At 39.8% G+C, this 17,993-nt stretch overlaps 2 protein-coding genes and 1 pseudogene across 4 annotated transcripts; 2 read left to right on the forward strand and 1 right to left on the reverse strand.

The window, feature by feature from the left end:
* The first annotated feature begins 920 nt into the window (after positions 1-920).
* On the forward strand, positions 921-10,922 carry crbn (cereblon). Of its 3 annotated transcripts, none has more exons than XR_002275518.1 (12): positions 921-1,324; positions 1,590-1,705; positions 1,913-2,115; positions 2,548-2,697; positions 3,649-3,811; positions 4,414-4,476; positions 4,578-4,662; positions 4,787-4,902; positions 5,967-6,031; positions 7,817-7,948; positions 8,335-10,087; positions 10,772-10,922. XR_002275518.1 is itself a non-coding variant. In XM_020607903.1 (11 exons), exons 1-11 carry the CDS (start codon positions 1,252-1,254, stop codon positions 8,516-8,518), a joined length of 1,350 nt encoding a protein of 449 aa, XP_020463559.1. In that variant the 5' UTR covers positions 921-1,251; the 3' UTR covers positions 8,519-10,922. The 3 variants fall into 3 exon arrangements, 1 of the variants encoding a protein (XP_020463559.1); XR_002275519.1 differs by having other exon boundaries at positions 8,335-8,842; positions 9,975-10,922; XM_020607903.1 differs by having other exon boundaries at positions 8,335-10,922.
* A 681-nt stretch (positions 10,923-11,603) lies between these two features.
* LOC109964445 (oxytocin receptor-like) lies at positions 11,604-12,766 on the reverse strand (annotated as a pseudogene).
* Positions 12,767-14,007: 1,241 nt separating this feature from the next.
* vhl (von Hippel-Lindau tumor suppressor) lies at positions 14,008-16,399 on the forward strand. The gene is made up of 3 exons (XM_020607725.1): positions 14,008-14,495; positions 14,940-15,062; positions 15,805-16,399. The coding sequence occupies exons 1-3, from the start codon at positions 14,309-14,311 to the stop codon at positions 15,996-15,998; spliced, it is 504 nt and encodes a 167-aa protein (XP_020463381.1). The 5' UTR covers positions 14,008-14,308; the 3' UTR covers positions 15,999-16,399.
* The last annotated feature ends 1,594 nt before the right edge of the window (positions 16,400-17,993 follow it).

Raw genomic sequence — 17,993 nt, forward strand, 5'->3', positions numbered from 1 at the left:
TTAATTCATTCAACTGATTGCAGGATTAGTCTGTGGGTGTCTTATATGGTAACTTAGATTTATGAGATGCTCGGCATGGAAGTAATGTCTTAGATCATACCTATGGGTTTAAGTATGTAATAGTGGATTTCTAGTTAAATAGTGAACTGAATGAAACTCTACAGGGTGTGTAAAATGACTCCCTGCAAGTTGTCTTCATACTGCAGATGGCCACTGACTAAAAAGATTTGAAACTATAAAGATGATCTGGTGCTCCCTTCTAAAACTTAGACCAAATACAAAGGGCCAACTGCTTTACTATTAAAGCTACCTTACTGCCATTTTTTAAATCTAATGTTCTGGGTTATAAAGCCCATGCTACTGCTCATGTCCTAGGGTGCACAGTATATCCAGTCTGCATGGTATTAAAGTAAATGTCCTATGCTTCACTGTTATCTTTTTTCCAGGAGACTGGGCTACAGAGTTTTTGTTCTGCAGCATGCTTTAGCACCATGCTAATAGTGTACAACACATGGTTACAAATTCATCTTATGCACATGCATTTAATCTCATCCTTCAAATTTCATATTTGTAGAGAAAGGTCAAAATTGATTACTACAGTAATGTTTAAAGCTGTAGAATCTCAAAATATCTTGACCGTGTTCTTGTTACAACTGCCCAGCAGAGCATTTGGAAGCGGAGCAATTACCATTGTCAAACAAGGTCCTAGGTAGTGTGATATACAAATAAACTTGTCATGCTTTCTGAAGGCAATTATGCTGTAGTTAAAAAAAACAAAACAAAAAAAAAACAAAAAAAAACCTACCAATTATTTGATATAGGATCCCTTCAAATTCTTCTGAGTGGTGCTCACAACCTTGAACTGTTTTACCCTAATTTGAGTAAATCATACATTTTCTGATTTGATTTATTTAGCTTATGTATGCATCATTTAATTTCTGTACTTTTGTATCATACCTTTGTGTACCACAATGAAGGAATATGCCTATATATCAGAAGTAGGTCCCTCAAAATAGGCCCTGTGTATCAATGAGAGCAGCGTCACGTTTACTTCAAGAGCATTGTTGGTTTATAGCCTGAACTTAACATACAGGAGCACTATAAGTATTTTTATACCCCGTCTTAAAGAAATCTATTATTGCTATTTACATAATCTAACCGCCCATCGTGTCGGCAGGGGGCGCCCGTGAACTATTTTGATGTGCATCGAAGACGCCGTAGAAGAAGAGTGAGTGTTGTAAACAGAAGGATATGGCTGACGAGAGGGGTGGAGGTGAAGATAACATTAACGATAACATGGGCAACCAGTTACAGCTTTTACCAGGTAACAGTTAAACTCTCCAAAACACTACTCGGTGTTTCACCAGCTTGGCGTTTATCCTTTTGTGCATGAAGCGGCTAGCTAGCTAACATGTCGGCACACTGTCAGAATAACATCCTGACTGGCACATTTTCGTTTTCATTTTTAGCATGAGAATGACTTAATAAACTGATAAAGCTGCAACTGTAGTGTGGTCAGGGGATAATCGACGAGCTCATTAATCTCACCTTGAGGTGCATGTCTTTACCCTCTTGCTGTGCCGTGGCAGACAATGAGGAGGAAGAGGAGGAGGAGGATGACATGGAGACTGAAGATCGAGACAATGAGGAGGCAGTGAAGCCCAACATCATCACCTTTGACCCTAGTCTTCCCACATCACATGCTGTGAGTGCTGCAACAGCTTTCTTCACAGATGATGTCGTTAAGCACATTATACATTGTATTATACATGTCGAGATGATGTCGTTAAGCACATTATACATGTCTACATGCTTGCTGTATTTTAGTTGTCACAAAGCTGTATTGCGAGATCTCTGCAGCTGTTGTGGACTTGTTGTGTTGTGTTGTGTTGACTGACTCCTGTGATGGCAGTACCTGGGTTCAGACATGGAAGAGTTTCATGGTCGTACAGTCCACGATGATGACAGCTGTCAGACCATTCCTGTGCTGCCACACACAGCTGTGATGCTAGTGCCGGGCCAGACGCTGCCTCTGCAGCTCTTCAGGCCACAGGAGGTCAGCATGATAAGGAGCATTATCCAGAGAGACCGCACTTTTGCTGTACTCGCACACAGGTGTGTGACCATTGAATGCCTCTATAGATGTTGAAGCTACTCACAGACTGAATGTCGTCTGTGACACTTGAGGGAGCTTTTTTAATATCTGAGAAAACAAATATTATGATGTTATCAAGGTTTTTGCTCAGAAGCATCACTTTTTTTCTTTTTCTTTTGTTGTTGTTTTTGCAGAAAACTGTTGCAAACTATAGGTGGTTGGTTCAAAAGATATAGGTCTTTACCAGAAATGCTCTCAAGTTGCACTATGAAAATGTAGGATGCAGCACCTTTAGAGCTTGATCCCTGCTAGAAACTAGACATCAAGATAGCTTAGCCTCTACAACATAGGTTTGAATTTTTAAAATCTCATTTTTTGTGTGTTCCCAAACCTTATGGAAGCACAATGGTAAATCACTGGAGTGCCCCCCTTTAAATGTTCTATTTCTGCAGTGATGGAGGCGAGCCAGAGGCAGAGTTTGGGACAACAGCTGAAATCTATGCATACCGGGAAGAGCAGGAGTATGGCATTGAAACAGTCAAAGTGAAAGCTGTGGGCAGGCAAAGATTCAAGGTCCATGAGATAAGAACTCAAGCAGATGGGTAAGTTGAAATTGCCCCTTAAACCATTAATAAACCAAAGGTCAGGCTTGTATGTTTGTGCACATTTGAATGGAAGCTGTGTTCTGTGAATAAATACATAAAGACTGTGATGTTGTTATCACATGGAATAAAGCCAGTGGTTGTCTGCAGGACTCAGAGCCATGCATCAAAGTGAATGTGTTTATTCACACCTAACTATCTGATAAAACGGAAAATTAGCAGCACTCTGGACTAGGACTGCAGCCCATTTGCGTAGCCTCATCTGCAATATGTGAACTGCCTCTACATTCATGTCTGTTCACATTAATCTCAAGTGCAGACTTGAGAAATTGAACTATTAATTTTCTAAGTTTATACAGTTAGAATCAGAATCAGCTTTATTGGCCAGGTGATTATTATTATATTTACAGGTAATGCACTGAGGGTTATTGTCCAGTCATACTGTCGTGGGTTAAGTGTTAGTCAGAGTGACAGCCCAGGGAAAGAAACTGTCCTTGTGCCTGGTTGTCTTGGCACAATTAAATCTAGCCTGTAAGTTTTTCTTTTTTGGGGGGGTCTTTTTACTTGATGATGATGGCTTCACTTGACAAGAGCCATTTCTTTTTTGATAAGCCAGGTTTTGGTGCTACTATATTGTTTTCTGTTTGTGCATTTCAGTTTAAACACGGTATATTATTGTACATGTTTGCATGCATGGACTCCAGAAAGTGCACTGAGAGCTTTTTGGATGAGGAGGTGGAGGAATATTTCTTATTGCTGACTGAGAAAATATACATACAGCGGCTTTTCATGTTCATCGCTCCTTAGTTACAAATATCCTGTTGTACACCTGGTAACATTTTGCCAGCACACTATTTGTTTACTCTAATAGTTGTCTGCCCAGCTTCATTTGGCTGCTGTTTCCCTCCTTCACTGTCACTGTCACTGTCTCCCTCTGGTTTTCTCTTCCAGGATCAGACAAGCCAAAGTGTGGATCCTTCCAGAACGAGTCCTTCCAGATCCCCTCGCTGCCGTGCAGCTAACACCCCTCACCAGGCTGCACATGCAGCCCTCCTCCAAATCCCTGACTCAGAGCGGCAAACAGTCCCAGTGCTGGTGGAGTAACTACCAACAGGTGAGCTGAACAACATATCTGTGCAGTAAGCACATTTTTGGTATTGCACACTTTAGAATCATAAACACTTTATTTCCAGTAAGAAATAAAGTCAAAGTGGCCACACAGAGTAGACAGTAACAATTATTTCTATTATTGATTACTCTGCCAGTTATTTTCAGAATTATTTGTGTGGCTTATAAAACATTAGAAAATGACAAAAACTGTCCACCCAAGATTTTCAGATTCCAGGTTGATTGTTTTGTCTAATCTTCAGTCAAAGCAGCAAATTGTCTCATTTGAGAAGCTGAAACACAATAATAATTTATCATTTTTGTTTGAAAAATGTCTTTAATTGGTTATCTGAAATTTAGCTGGTTAATTATTTTTTGATCAATCAGTTAATAGACTAATTGCAGTATCTCTAATAAAAAATATACACAGATTTTAAACAAATGAGGTTGTAACAGGTGGAGATGTTAGCGTTCACAGGGCTCTTGACAACAGTGGGGAGGAAGTGCTCACTCAAAAGGGGTTTGTTGGGTCCTTTATCAAACAGAACAACACTACAGTCATCATCAGACATAGACTTAATTTACTAATGGTGCGTCTGTTCATTACAGAGGAAGTTTCACAGTGCCAGTCTGACACCATGGCCACCCTGGGTCTATGCACTGTACGACTCTGTAAGTGCTGCAGCCCGTTGTACTCTGCTAGAAATTTCTTTCATACAAAAAGACCACATAGAGGTGAATGTAAACTAGGTTTTCTATGTTTCATCTCACAGGAGTCGCTAATGAACAGAGTGAAGAAGCAGCTCCACGAATGGGATGAGAATCTGAAGGATGACTCTCTCCCTAAGAACGCCGTAGGTCAGTCCCTGCTCACTTTGTGACCGATGGATCACAGGCACATACACACATGCACCCCCTGGTTTCTTTGTGCTTTCTTTCCTCCCGTTTATCGCTCGTTTCTCTTCTGTCTGGTTTCTATAAGACTTCTCTTACAGAGTAGCAGCCTGTTTGCCCATAGACGATGTCCTGCGGCTCCAGCTTCTGAAGATCGGCAGTGCCATCCAGAGACTTCGCTGTGAGCTGGACATTATGGACCGGGTAAGGGGAAGGGCACCATTATAAACTCCCCCCCCCTCTGAGCAGTCTATGTCTGTTTTTCTCTCTGATGTGCTGTGGTATATTTAACCCTGCATGAGCAAGTGACCAAAGAGCTGACAGTTCTGCTGCTGTCAGTGTATTTCAGTCCAAAGTTGGTGTTCACTACCAACGGTGTTTAGAAATTGTTTAGGATAAGCAAAGAGATTTTAAGTTAATCCTGCCACAATGACTTTTAAATATTATACATCAGCTGTTTGTCACATTGTGTATGAGCATTATTTGCAACAAAACATTTTTCATTCATACAGCTGAGCTTGTTATTAATTAATAGGTATTTAACCTTATTATTGTTTTTCATTTCAAATGTTTACATTGGTAACAAACCACACATTTCTTCATCAGTAGAACTTTAACATTAAAGTATACCCTAATAATACGAAGTAGTAGAATAGATCTCAGGCAGAGTTTGTATCTAGATTAGTTGTATTAGGCATGTTGGAGCAACTAACCTCCATAGAAGTCTGGCCTTTCTCTTCCTGGTTGAACTCAGTCTTGTGTGTCAGTACAGTCAGGTTGTTTCTAGTCACATGGCTCCAGGGGTTGCAGTGATGTCAGTCATTTGTTCCATCACTTTGATCCAGAGTGAAATGTCTTCACAAATGTGTGGATTGCCATGAAATTTGGTACAGACACTCCTATTCCACAGGATGAATAACTTTGGTGATCCCTTAGCTTTTCTTCCAGCACCATCATTAGACCAGAATATTGCAGAAAAGGTTCTTCAGGCTTTTTTATGCAGCACAAAGGGTGCATCACACAAGATATACTAGAAATAAACAAAACTGAGTAGAGTTGAGTTGGGCTGGTACCAGATGATGGTAAAGGGCCTTTAGATGTGTCTGTTAGTTATCTGTGTGAATCCACTCAGTGGAAAGAGACCTAGCTAAAAGCATGCAGTGGATTATTATAGCACCTTCAGTGAGCCTGAACAATGATGCCACCTTACACAGAGAATGTCTGGCATGTATACATGCTGTTAACACTCGACTGCCCCTCCTCCACAGTGCACGTCGCTGTGCTGTAAGCAATGCCAGGACACAGAAATCACCACAAAAAATGAGATCTTCAGGTGAGAACTTGCTTGTTTTCAGTCAGATGAATGTTCTTCTGTTCCATTGTCCTTTTGTTTAAATGCTGCCCACATGTTGCATGGCTTTTCAGCATGGTACAAGTACATGCTTGAAGATATTTGTCATTTGTCAGAAATAAGTATTTCATCACTGGGAATATTGAATTTAACGTTGGATGTTTTCACCTGTCTGGAAGGGACCAGCAGTACTGTCATTTATTAATATAAAAAAATCACTTAATGGAGCCTTAATATTTTAGACTCACTGAGGCTGGTACTCTACCAGCAACAAAGCTCTTCCCATTTTCAATCTTTTTTTGTATTTACATTCATCACTGTAATCACTGTAATTATTAACACGCCGAGGGCGATGATGATTTTCTCTGGAAGGTGCATTAAGTCTGGGGTTACATCATGAACATAAGTGGCCCTGCTCTGCACCTCCACACACAAAGTTATGTAATATAATTTTCTGTCTGTGTTGTGTGATGGGTTTGTCCAAGAATGACACCAAGCCAGTTAAACTGCCCAGACGCTCACTTTACGTTTGAGCAAGGTGCATTTGCTGTTGTCTCACGACATGCAGATAATCTGAGTGATTGAGTAATTAGCTGTTTAATGTGATTTCTGAGTGAAGCATTCAGAAGATGATCACTTTTAAAACCCACTTCCTCTACTATGTATGTACTGTATGTAACTAATGCATTATCATTCAGAGACACCAACTAACACCAGCACTGAATTAGAGTAAATTACTGCTTGAGACTCGAGACTCAGTGTGTAGCATTTGATGCAAACTCAATCAGTCGGGTTGGATAAATATCTTGTTGAACTAAAAACTGAAAACAGAATTATACGTCCTCAAGTCTAAGCTTTTGTAGTTGTGTTTTGTTCACATAGTGACTACACTCATAGAACATGGGACACATGTTTTGATATACGAAACCAGAATTCTGGCTTAAGATTTACTTCAAAACTTGAAGTATCAGGTTTTTTTGGCCACTTAGCAGTTAGTTTTTGTAAACAGTTTTTTTTTTTACACCTCCAGCAGATATGGAGCAACATTAGCATTCATTCATTTGGAGTCATATTTCTCACCTTGGGCAGTGTAGGACTGATGTTCACTGTCCTTTTAGCTTTGTTTCTGTCTTCACCAACTCCTGAGGGGAAACATCTGGCTCTTAAACTGCAGAATGCTTCACAGTGTTTATTGGCTAACTTTCTTTGTTTGCTGTTTGGTGCCGAGCATAAAGTAGCGTAAGATGGATTTGTCAGAGCTTTTTGCTGAGAACAGCTGCCTGCTGTGTGTAGATGCTAGGCTGACGAAAGCATTGAGAGTGAATCAAAGCAGTAAATTGGCAGCAGAAAACTGGAACAATGAACTAGAAATGCTTACAAAATCACTACAAGCAGCCCCTTTCACATTATCAAACATCTAAGCCATTGTGAATAAAAAAATATTGATTATAGCAACTTTCAGTTTGAACAAGTATTTTCCCACTAATTTCAGATATTTCTAATCTCATTATTCTAAGACGTTTCTCTAGACTAGTGGTGATTGTGTTGCTAGAAAAAGTTACCATGCTTGGCTGTGCAGTATCAGTTTGTTCTGAATTCAATTTTGGCTTCAGAGTGACTGCAGAATTCAAATGTACATTTCTATGACAGTTTTGCTCCCTTTTATATCTTTTTATGGAGACTCACTTTGAAAAGATCCTTCTGAGGCTTTGTTTCTGGCTGAACTGTTCTAACAACATATTCCACCTGCCTCCTCTCTCCTTGCAGTTTGTCTCTGTACGGTCCCATGGCTGCATACGTCAACCCTCATGGTTACGTCCACGAAACCCTGACTGTCTACAAAGCTAACAACCTAAACCTGGCTGGCAGGCCATCCACACTGCACAGCTGGTTTCCGGGGTAACTTTCGATCACATTCCCTCCTCAGAACAGTGACCAACCAGTACAACAGACAGAGATCAGAGATTAATTGATTCATTGAAAGCTCTTTTGAAAGCCAGTCATGCTCCAAGAGGCAACTTACATAAGTGGGATGAGGAAAGTTGAGCTGTCCCATACACAAACACTGAGAAAGGGGATATTTTGTGTCCAGTAGTTAAAGCTTTGAAGTAAAAAATTATATGCATATTCAAAGGTTCTTGTTTTTTCATTTAGGAGGGAGGAATAGATGTACATTAGTTGTTTTTTTCTGAAATTTGAACAGCAAATTAAAGTATGTTTATATATTTTAAAAACTGTCTGAAGGCAACCTTTAAGAAAATGTTTTTGTCCTCCTGTGCTCTCAGGTACGCCTGGACAATCGCTCAGTGCCGAACCTGCGGGTCACACATGGGTTGGAAATTCACAGCCACTAAGAAGGACTTGTCTCCCCCTCGATTTTGGGGTCTGACCCGCTCAGCTATGCTGCCCCGTATCCCCCAGGGTGAGGGGGAGGAGGACAGACAGGGCTCTCGTGTCTTCTGCCTGTGACCATAGACGTGCAAACCCTCCCAAACCTGAATCTTCAGCCACTCTCTGGCTGCACTTACTTTTAAAAATCAACGCATCACACAGCGCCTGTCACCCTTAGCAGCAAATCTGTCATATTAGCGAAAAGGTCATTTGACAGGAGCAAATTAGAAGGATTGAAGGCAGTGATGGTTCTCAAAATGTAGAGACAGCAGAGAGACAACTGTGCATTGTGATAAACCGAGCAAAAAAAAAAAAAAAAAGACAGATTGAATCCATGACACATGGTAGCATCCCAGCATGCAGCGCCCTGATCTGCACCTCTGTCCAGCTGTTACCTGCCAGGTACACTCACAGAGGCACAAAAGCTGTGCTTAATGTATAATTTCTCTTCAGCTCTTTTTCTCCTTTCTGACAGAGTATAACTGCATGCAGGTGAGGTAGAGAGGCTGCAGGTTGCCTTAGCTGCTTTATTCTGATGTGAAACAAACCAGTCAACATACAGTAACTTCCCTTAGCATTCAGATCCTTTGTGGGTTTCTCACTGTATTTTCTGATGTATTTTCACCTGCCATAGGTCAGACGGGGAAGCAGTTTGAATGAAAGTGCACTCATGTATGTGTAGATCTGTTATAACAGAGGATATTTTGAATCTTGGGATTAAAGTGGGTGTATTTTTGTATGGAGGATGAATTGAAATTAATTTAGCGTATCCAGTCATGTGGAAACCTGTGCTTTTTATTATATTACGCCAGTTTCTGTGTAATAAACAAAACTGAGGTAACAATAACGATAGGCTGTAATATACTTGATACAATCAGTGTCAGTTTTGTGTTCCACTAAGGCTCATTGTCTTGTCAGGTGATGGGCTTCAGGAAACAAGTGATATCTCTCTGATTGCACAAATGAAAATTAGAGATGTCTTGGTGCCTCATTGGCAGACTTTTTTTTAGGTCAAAGCTAATTAAGGGAATGAGGAGTATTTAGCCTTTATCATTTAGTTTCTGTTGTGTGGCATGTTAAAATAGTGTGCCTACACTCTAGTTCAGTGTCTTTTGATAAAGCAGTGAACCTTAGACGTGAATGAAAGATTGTAAATGGCAATGTTATGATGATGCATTGATTTAATTGTTCATTTTTTAGGATTCTGTTTGGTTTGTAGTCTCAGTTTTCAGGACTTCTTGTGATTGTGTTTCAGTATGTTTGTATAAATAGAGTTGTATATAAAAACCAGTTATAGAATTTGCTGTGTGATATAACTGGTGTTCTGCTGTTTGTAGAATCTGACTTTTGTTTCTCATTTCTCTTTGTCACTGAGGCTGGTTAGAAAAAAGGTCTTGTCATCAGTAGGCAACTGTCTAGAATCTGAAGATGTTGGTCTGTCTAATGGACATGTTTTTGAATACTTCCTTTAAGTATCTGTTTGATATTTTTGGCAAATAAGTTGTTTATGGTTGTTTTTTTTTCCTGTTCCCAGAGAGAACTGACACCACGCTCACTTCATTAGGATGAATATAAAGCTGCAGCCAGCAGCCGGTCAGCCTAGCTTAACCCAAAGAATGGAAGTAGCCAGTTTGATGCTGTCCAAAGGTAAACCTCTAGAGCTCACTAACACACTGTATGTTGTTGATCTAACTCGTACAAAAAACAGTGCAAGAATGGAATTTAAAGGTTTCATGGCAGTTATGTGCCAGAATGTTTCCTGGATGCGGTGACTCACAGCATTGGTGCTCTCAGTCTTTACACTTTGGTTTGTGTATGGATTTTAAAAAAATGATTAATGTGATTGATGTTCTGTCTTCTAGACAAAGCCAGGCTAGTTGGCTGAGCTAAACTAACTGGCTGTTGGCTGTAGCCTTATTTCTATCATCTTTAACTTTATGCATTAAAACAAACAAGCAGATTTCTAAAAATGTTGAACCTTTAAAGCGGAACAACTCGGTTTAAAACTTTACCTGTGTTTTTCTTATGGTCATCGTACAACAAGTGATGACAATAAGTGAAAGCATAATTAACTTTTACATCTCATGCAGTTTGTCCAGAATTAATCTTATCATTGATATTCATATTTTTGTGAGAGTAAGCTACCTTAAAAATCACTTACTTTTTAAAAATTCACATTTCAGACATTTATTTATAAATCTCAAGTTTCATATCATTTTGTTTGCTGGAGACAGGATGTTTTTGGCATAAGAACAATACGTAAAAACTAAACTGGTGTTGTGCCTCTTTTGGTCATACTTTCTGTCATTGCTGATTCAGCGTTTGCTATAGGCTTTCAGATGGTCATTCAACAATGACATGGATGCTTCACTGGCGAAATCACTGGGCTGACTCCAAAGAAGGTCTTTGCTTGTGTTTCCATGGCATTCAGTGTGTGACAAGAGTAAAATAAATGTGCAGTTATCCTGTGACTCTCTTCTGATTCACTTGTCACCAGAGATGTTTCTTTTATTTGGGCAGGAGGCCTATATATATCTGACAGCTCAAACTACCTGTCTGTCAAGCTAGAAACCTGTGTGAGGTGAATAACTGAGCTTTAGCAAGCGGGTATTAAGATGTCTTTGCAGAATCATCATGTGTAGGCAAATCAGCATGCACCTTTGCTGTGTTTGTGTATTTTCATGTGTTTGTAGTGTATTAACCTCTTGCGGATCCAAAAGTGCATATTTTACACAATATGTATTTAAACACAAGTACAAAGACAAAGCATTTGTGAGAACATTCACAATCGTTAAATACAGGTTTTTTTCTGTTTGAGTCGGACACATATTGTATTTCATTTTAAAACCTTTTGTATTTCTTCTCTACTACAGTATATTCATGATGCTGCTAGTGTGATTGCTTTCACATAGCTTTCTCTTTGGAAAATAAGATGCAGTGTATGTTACATCTTTAGGTTTCTCAGCTCAACTCGAAGGACTGTGGCATAATTTAATATCCAGGGACATTTGGCTCAGAATTGCACTCATTCAAAATACAGTATGAGTTTTGCCAACATAGAATTAAATCAAAGAAATTTATTGAAAAGGCAAAAAGTGTTTGTGAAGTCCAAGACCAGCTTCTAAATGTGTGAAATGTCTTAGAACAACGAACCAGTCATAGTTCAAACATCTTCGTGCATTGAATCTTTACCGTCGGACTGCCGCTGGAAGTGCCACCAGCTTCTTGGGGAACTGACCGCTGAACAGAAGATAAATGCAGGGATTTGCGTATATTCAGACTGGCCAGCAACATCAGGCTGGTGAAAGTCGCAGCTGGAATGACAGAAGAAGCCCAAAGCGTCACAACATTGCAAAGAAGTGTCATCTGACACCAATTAATATCTTATGGGATTGGTGCGTAAATACGCACTGCTCCTATAGCGCGTCCAGACCTGAACGTAGTGTAATTAATGAGTACGTACAGTATAACCAAATAAAACACAAGGAACAAAAGTAGCACCAGCAAGTAAGGACTTACTTTCTTTTGGCACATGTGTGTCCCAGGCGGTCCACGGTTGGACAGTGAAGAAGGGAACCCATCAGATAATATAAGCCAGCACAATAACTGGTCATCTTCAGCGTCTTGACCCCTGGCCTTGGACATGCCAGCCACACCGCTGGCTCTGGATGGCAGCGGGAGACCCACGCTACCTTGCTGTTGAGTCTTTTGGTACAGGTTGATCTGGATGGCTCGGCAGATGCGCACTTGGCAAACGACAAGTGCAGTAACAGGTAAAACAAAAAATGACCATGTTGGTCCAGGTTATGTAAGTCCGCAGCCCCATGGCTGGATAAATTTAGCCCAGTAGTCAAACACCCGGGTGCAACCTCGACCTGTGAGAAAATGAAAACCTGTGGCAGCCCAGCAGAGGGATGTTAAGTCTCGTACGCGTCCGCTGAAACTTCACCATCGGGTTGCACTCCGCTTCGTATTTGTCAAATGTTATCACCACAATCATATAAATCGATGAAAACATGCCGAGAACCTGCAGGTATTTCACCAGGCGGCACACCAGGTCTGGCCCAAGGAATCTGTCTGTGATGTCCCACATAAGCTGCGGGCACACCTGGAAGAAAGCGACCACAAGGTTCGCCAGCACAGGTGAAACACGAAAACGCGCATCCTGGACATACGCTGTCTCCAGAGGATGAGGAGCAGGGCGATGTTGAGCAAGGCGGCGCTGATGAAGACGGTACTGAGCGGCGCGATCTCCACTTTGGCCAGATTCTCATCTCTCGACACGTCCTCTGCATCCACAAAATCACTGTGGTTCAGGGGACTCATCTGGGCGTAAAGGAGTCCAGATCTGTAAATTTGCTCATAAACAGTCTGTTTGGGGGCAAAGGAACAGATAGATTTGTCTGTGCAGATTCTCAGTCATCCAGGTCATAGTAAACTGAAAAAACTTAGAAAAAATCAACTGGACTTAGATTTCTAGGTCGAAGACGTTTCACCTCTCATCCAAGAGGCTTCATGAAGCAAAGTAGTAATTACTAAATGTACTGGAGTACAGTACAGTATGTGACATAATACATCAGCTTTTGTGAGGACATGTGTGTGCCCACCAAGACCTTCTGCACATACAACAACAATAAGCTCTGGTTCACAGTAAAACCCGAGCACCTTTGTCATGCCAAAGAGGAGGCCTAGAGAAGTGGAATCAGGATCGCCACTTCTCCACTCCGCTTCACATCTGTGAAGCCTGAAAAACATCATCTCTGTCTTATCTTGTCTACTTGCCTACTGATTGCTTATGGAAGATCACTGTACTTACACATTGAGAGCCACTGTACACTGTACAAATTCTTCTTGTGTGTTGTACTTACACATTGAGAGCCACTGTACTTGAGACAAATTCTTCTTGTGTGCAACACATCTGGCCTATCAAGCTGATTCTCATTCTAATATTCAGTATATGCCTTTGAAATATGGACTAATGAATTAAGTTAAATCCAAATTGCTTAAAATTGTACAGTAATATAACTTTATATGCTGTTGTCATTCAGCCAGTGACACAAGATTCCTTCTTGCGCTGTCAAAAATGAGATCAAAAGCAACAAACTTTTTTTACTTTTAATATTTGACACTTTAGTTCGCCACTTTATTAATTCATTAGGGAGACAATGGGCTGTTTCACCTTCTGAAAAAGTGCTCCAGGGCATCTGTACCAAAATCCGTTTATACACGTGGTAGCTTGGAGTAGCCTAATGACATTAACAATGTGTCATGCTGGAGGAGGGTTTTCCAAAACCTAACAATCTAGGCTTATTAATTGCTTACATAGGAAGCATTAGACTAATAAATTATTTATTTGTTTGTCTATTTATTTGGTTATTTATGTTTGCAGCATATACAGCCTTTGTAAATGCTGCTAAATCAGAAAGTGGTGGTTCCATTTAAACATAAAGCTGTAATTGCTTTTTCTTGCTTCTCACACCCAACACCACGTACGTCACCGGATGAAACGCATGCGCTGTAAGATCCGGATGTCGTCATGTCTCTCTCAACCAATCATGGCACAGAATAGTTTCAGGTCCCACCACTTTCAACCGGAAGTGTGGATGTAAACAAATAGTTGAAGAGTTAGCAATATACTGTTTGATAGCTGCGGTATTATTATGATGTAGATGCATGTTGTAGATTTTAAGTTGTGATGTAACTGACTTTGTATTACACCTATCACTAGTCTTACGGTCTCCGAATTCGACAACAGCCAACATTTATGAATCTTTTGTTAGCTAGCTGCCATCTAACGTTAGCTAAACGCCTAATCTTATTGCGGTAGCGTTAACAGTACAGCGTTTATACGGCAACTTACCAGCACAAATGCCGCAAGAGGGAGAGCCGTCTCTTCCACTGGTTCGCTCCCTGAACAGTCGAATACGCATTAATGTTGTGTTTTATAACTACAGTCCCCGGGTCGTACGGCCACTGTGGATAGATTACCGCGGGCAACCTCATAAATACGATGACTTACAGCCAGGAATGGGACAGAAAATGACTACATTCGTCGGTAAAACAGCTTTTTCAATATCACAAGCCACATAAGCGTAAGGCTTTGGAATAAAAGTTGATACATTGCATCAGATTTGACCTGCGTTTCCTGTAAAGAGACGTTATCTAGGGACAAGATGCAGTAGTTCGTAACCCATTAAAAGCCTCATTACTTCGTTTCTGTAATCTGACATATCTTTTGATTTGCAGACATAAGTTTGTCGGTTAGATTAACAGCAGACGAGCTGCTGCTCAGTCTTCTGTCTGAGCACGTGTAGTAGTAGTATTTTTTGTCACCAATTAGTGTCGGTGGACCAGCCACCAAAAACTGACATGAAAACGTTTGATTCAAGTCTTTATGTTTTGATTTGTACTTTGTCAGGTGTCAATGAAATGCTATCATCAGTGTGTATAGTTCCAACTCTTGTTTTCCTTTCGTGTTTTATGTGCGTGCTCTTTCCAGGTCACCCATGGATGTTCAGAGATGCAGAGACTGATGAGCCATTGAGGGTGAACGGCAAAGAACTGTTTCTTCCTAAACCAGAAGACTTTGGAAATACTAAATTGGTTAATATCACATTACCAGGTAAGATTAGCTAAATTACTTAAAATATAAACCATTAGAGTATATTTAGATTATAATGTAATGTGTAGTAAGCCCATTTGTGAACACTTAGGCTGGCAGCAAACTCCAGAATCATAAATCATATTGTGTAATTTAAAAGGGTGTCAAACTGCACAGTGAACAGTTTCCTGTCATGTTTTAAACAAATTACAGAAATAGGAGTTTTCTCCCTACCCTTAGTGCTATCTTGTTGTGTAGGTAGTTTTGGTTTTATTTGGCAAGGTTTTAAAATGTTTTAACTTCTACCACATTGTTATAATTTAGAGGTGAATGCCACTTGGTTAGTGGTGCTCAAAACATCACAAAATAAATAGAAGCAGACAGTGGCTACACAGAATAATCCACAGATCTTGATTGCTCAGGATAATCCACAGATCTTGATTGGTTTTCATTGAGAGCCAGTGATTTTTGAATTTTCTAACACTTTGAATGCCACAAAAATAATTTGGAATGAATTTAATTCAGGGACTACACTATTAATTCTTTCTGATTCATTTAAAACCTTTTTATGTCAGAAGTGTTTGTAAATTCAGCAACATAACAGGCCTATATTTTCAGTTGTCAAACTCAGAAAATTATCACACTGGTATCTTTTTTTTTTTTTTTTTTTGCTGTAATCTTTAAGTAAAAGAAAATACATTAGGAGAATTGTTTTTGCTAACATTTTCTATGTACCTGACTAGCATTTGTCTGGTTTATACAGTTTATAGCCTCAAGGATCGTGCTCTTCAGGTTGTTCGGCGTCTTGTACAACCAAAAGACTACAGGAGGTTGGAAATAGCACAGTGTCTACATGAGGAGCTGGAAGATCAGCCCAGCACGCTGAAAGACCTTCACCGCATTAACCAGCAAGTAGAGCGGCATCTGCTGGAGAGGATCCAAGGCCAGGAGGAATGAGGCCTGAAACTGGATGGACATGGATCACTTTTGGACAGCAATACTGTACTGTACATTATTAGAAAGGCAACAAGCAAACTCCCTCAGAAAGCCTTTTTGACCATTTGCATAAGACAGAAGAGTGTTTTTGTCATAGATGTAGGTGCATTTTTCAAGTTAGGCTGTTTGGGAAAATTCACCATTTTGTCACCATACATGGACAGTCTCTTCTGAACCTTGGAAGAAAAACAACATAATTAAGCTTGTCTTTACAGCCTTTAAGATCAGGCTGTGAAACACTGTGACTGCTTTTGTTTCTTAATTCCTTTCATCTTTTGTTCGTCTTTGACATTTAGAATTTATACATTGTTACTGTATCTATGATTTTCATTGTTTATTTGTGCACTAAATAAATTAGATATATTTCTTGCAGGTTAAAAGGCACTGTGAAGATTATTTAAATTATTTTAGTTGCAACAGCTGGGTGTGAACTATAAAGCAATGAACATAAAAACAACACAAAAAAGTCATGAAAATGTGACCTCATTTCTTAGAGCATAAAACAGTGATTACGTATTGAGAAACAATTACTTATGTTTCTTTTGTAAGAAACATATCGATATTGTTAGAATAGAGAATAATGACCAAACCCTGAGTATACAGAAAATACATACCCAACAGTGTCTGTGCTGACAATACACAGTGTACTGTTGATTACAAGATAAATTGGTCTGTTGATTCCAACGTGTTTAAATTTAGCGTACAACAAAGTAGCATGCTTTTCAGTTTTAAAGCAATTTTATTTGTAATTTTGCTATTGTAGATGAAAACCACAAAACACTGTGTAATATACTGTTTCAATTTTTGTACAAGCTGAATAACTCAACATGCTTAACACTTGTACAAACTCACAAACTGACTCGTACTGTGTGGATGTCTGTTCCGAGTGACAAAATCAGAAATTATAACCAGCTCCAGTTTACCATAGCGTGGGGTACTGTTGCTAAGTGACAAAGTAACACAACCCATCTTTGTGTTTGTGACAGGAGTCAGGTGCAGTAATAGCAGGAACATGCAGAGAGAAGAAAAGAAAAAAACATGGGACTTGAGTCGTTTCAGGGGAGAGCAGTAAGTCCTAGGTCCCTGTCTCACACAAATGTAATGTGTTTGTTTTGCAGGTGAGGTCCAGTGCAGCAGCTAATATTCATGGGTCTTCTGTTTTCTTCACCAGCTTGACATCTTGGCCAAGGAGTCACCCAGTGTTGTTTCCACATTTTCAAACAGATCACTGGAGCAAAATGAAAACAATGGTAAGATGAGATGGAAGAAATCCTATTAATATGAATTTTTGCTTGATTGGTAAAAAAAACATCAACCACTTCTATATTCTTGTGATACTATGCATTCCCACCTAGGCACCACTTTATCTTGCAATGTTTCCAGCTGCCTTGTTGAAAGACACAGGTTTGTGAAAACAACTCTATTTACCAGAGAATATAAAACAGAGGTAACACGTGCAGATATGCCAAAGCTATATAAATACTGTATACTAAGGAAAACATGTCTCTAAACTGGTTTTATTATATACAGTGGGTACGGAAAGTATTCAGACCCCCTTAAATTTTTCACTGTTATATTGCAGCCATATGCTAAAATCATTTAAGTTCATTTTTTTCCTCATTAATGTACACACAGCACCCCATATTGACAGAAAAACACAGAATGACATTTTTGCTGATTTATTAAAAAAGAAAAACTGAAATATCACATGGTCATAAGTATTCAGACCCTTTGCTCAGTATTTAGTAGAAGCACCCTTTTGAGCTAATACAGCCATGAGTCTTTTTGGGAATGATGCAACAAGTATTTCACACCTGCATTTGGGGATCCTCTGCCATTCCTCCTTGCAGATCCTCTCCAGTTCTGTCAGGTTGGATGGTAAACGTTGGTGGACAGCCATTTTCAGGTCTCTCCAGAGATGCTAAATTGGGTTTAAGTCAGGGCTCTGGCTGGGCT

Source organism: Monopterus albus, unplaced genomic scaffold, assembly GCF_001952655.1.
Source record: "Monopterus albus unplaced genomic scaffold, M_albus_1.0 scaffold89.1, whole genome shotgun sequence".
Classification (NCBI taxonomy): domain Eukaryota; kingdom Metazoa; phylum Chordata; class Actinopteri; order Synbranchiformes; family Synbranchidae; genus Monopterus; species Monopterus albus.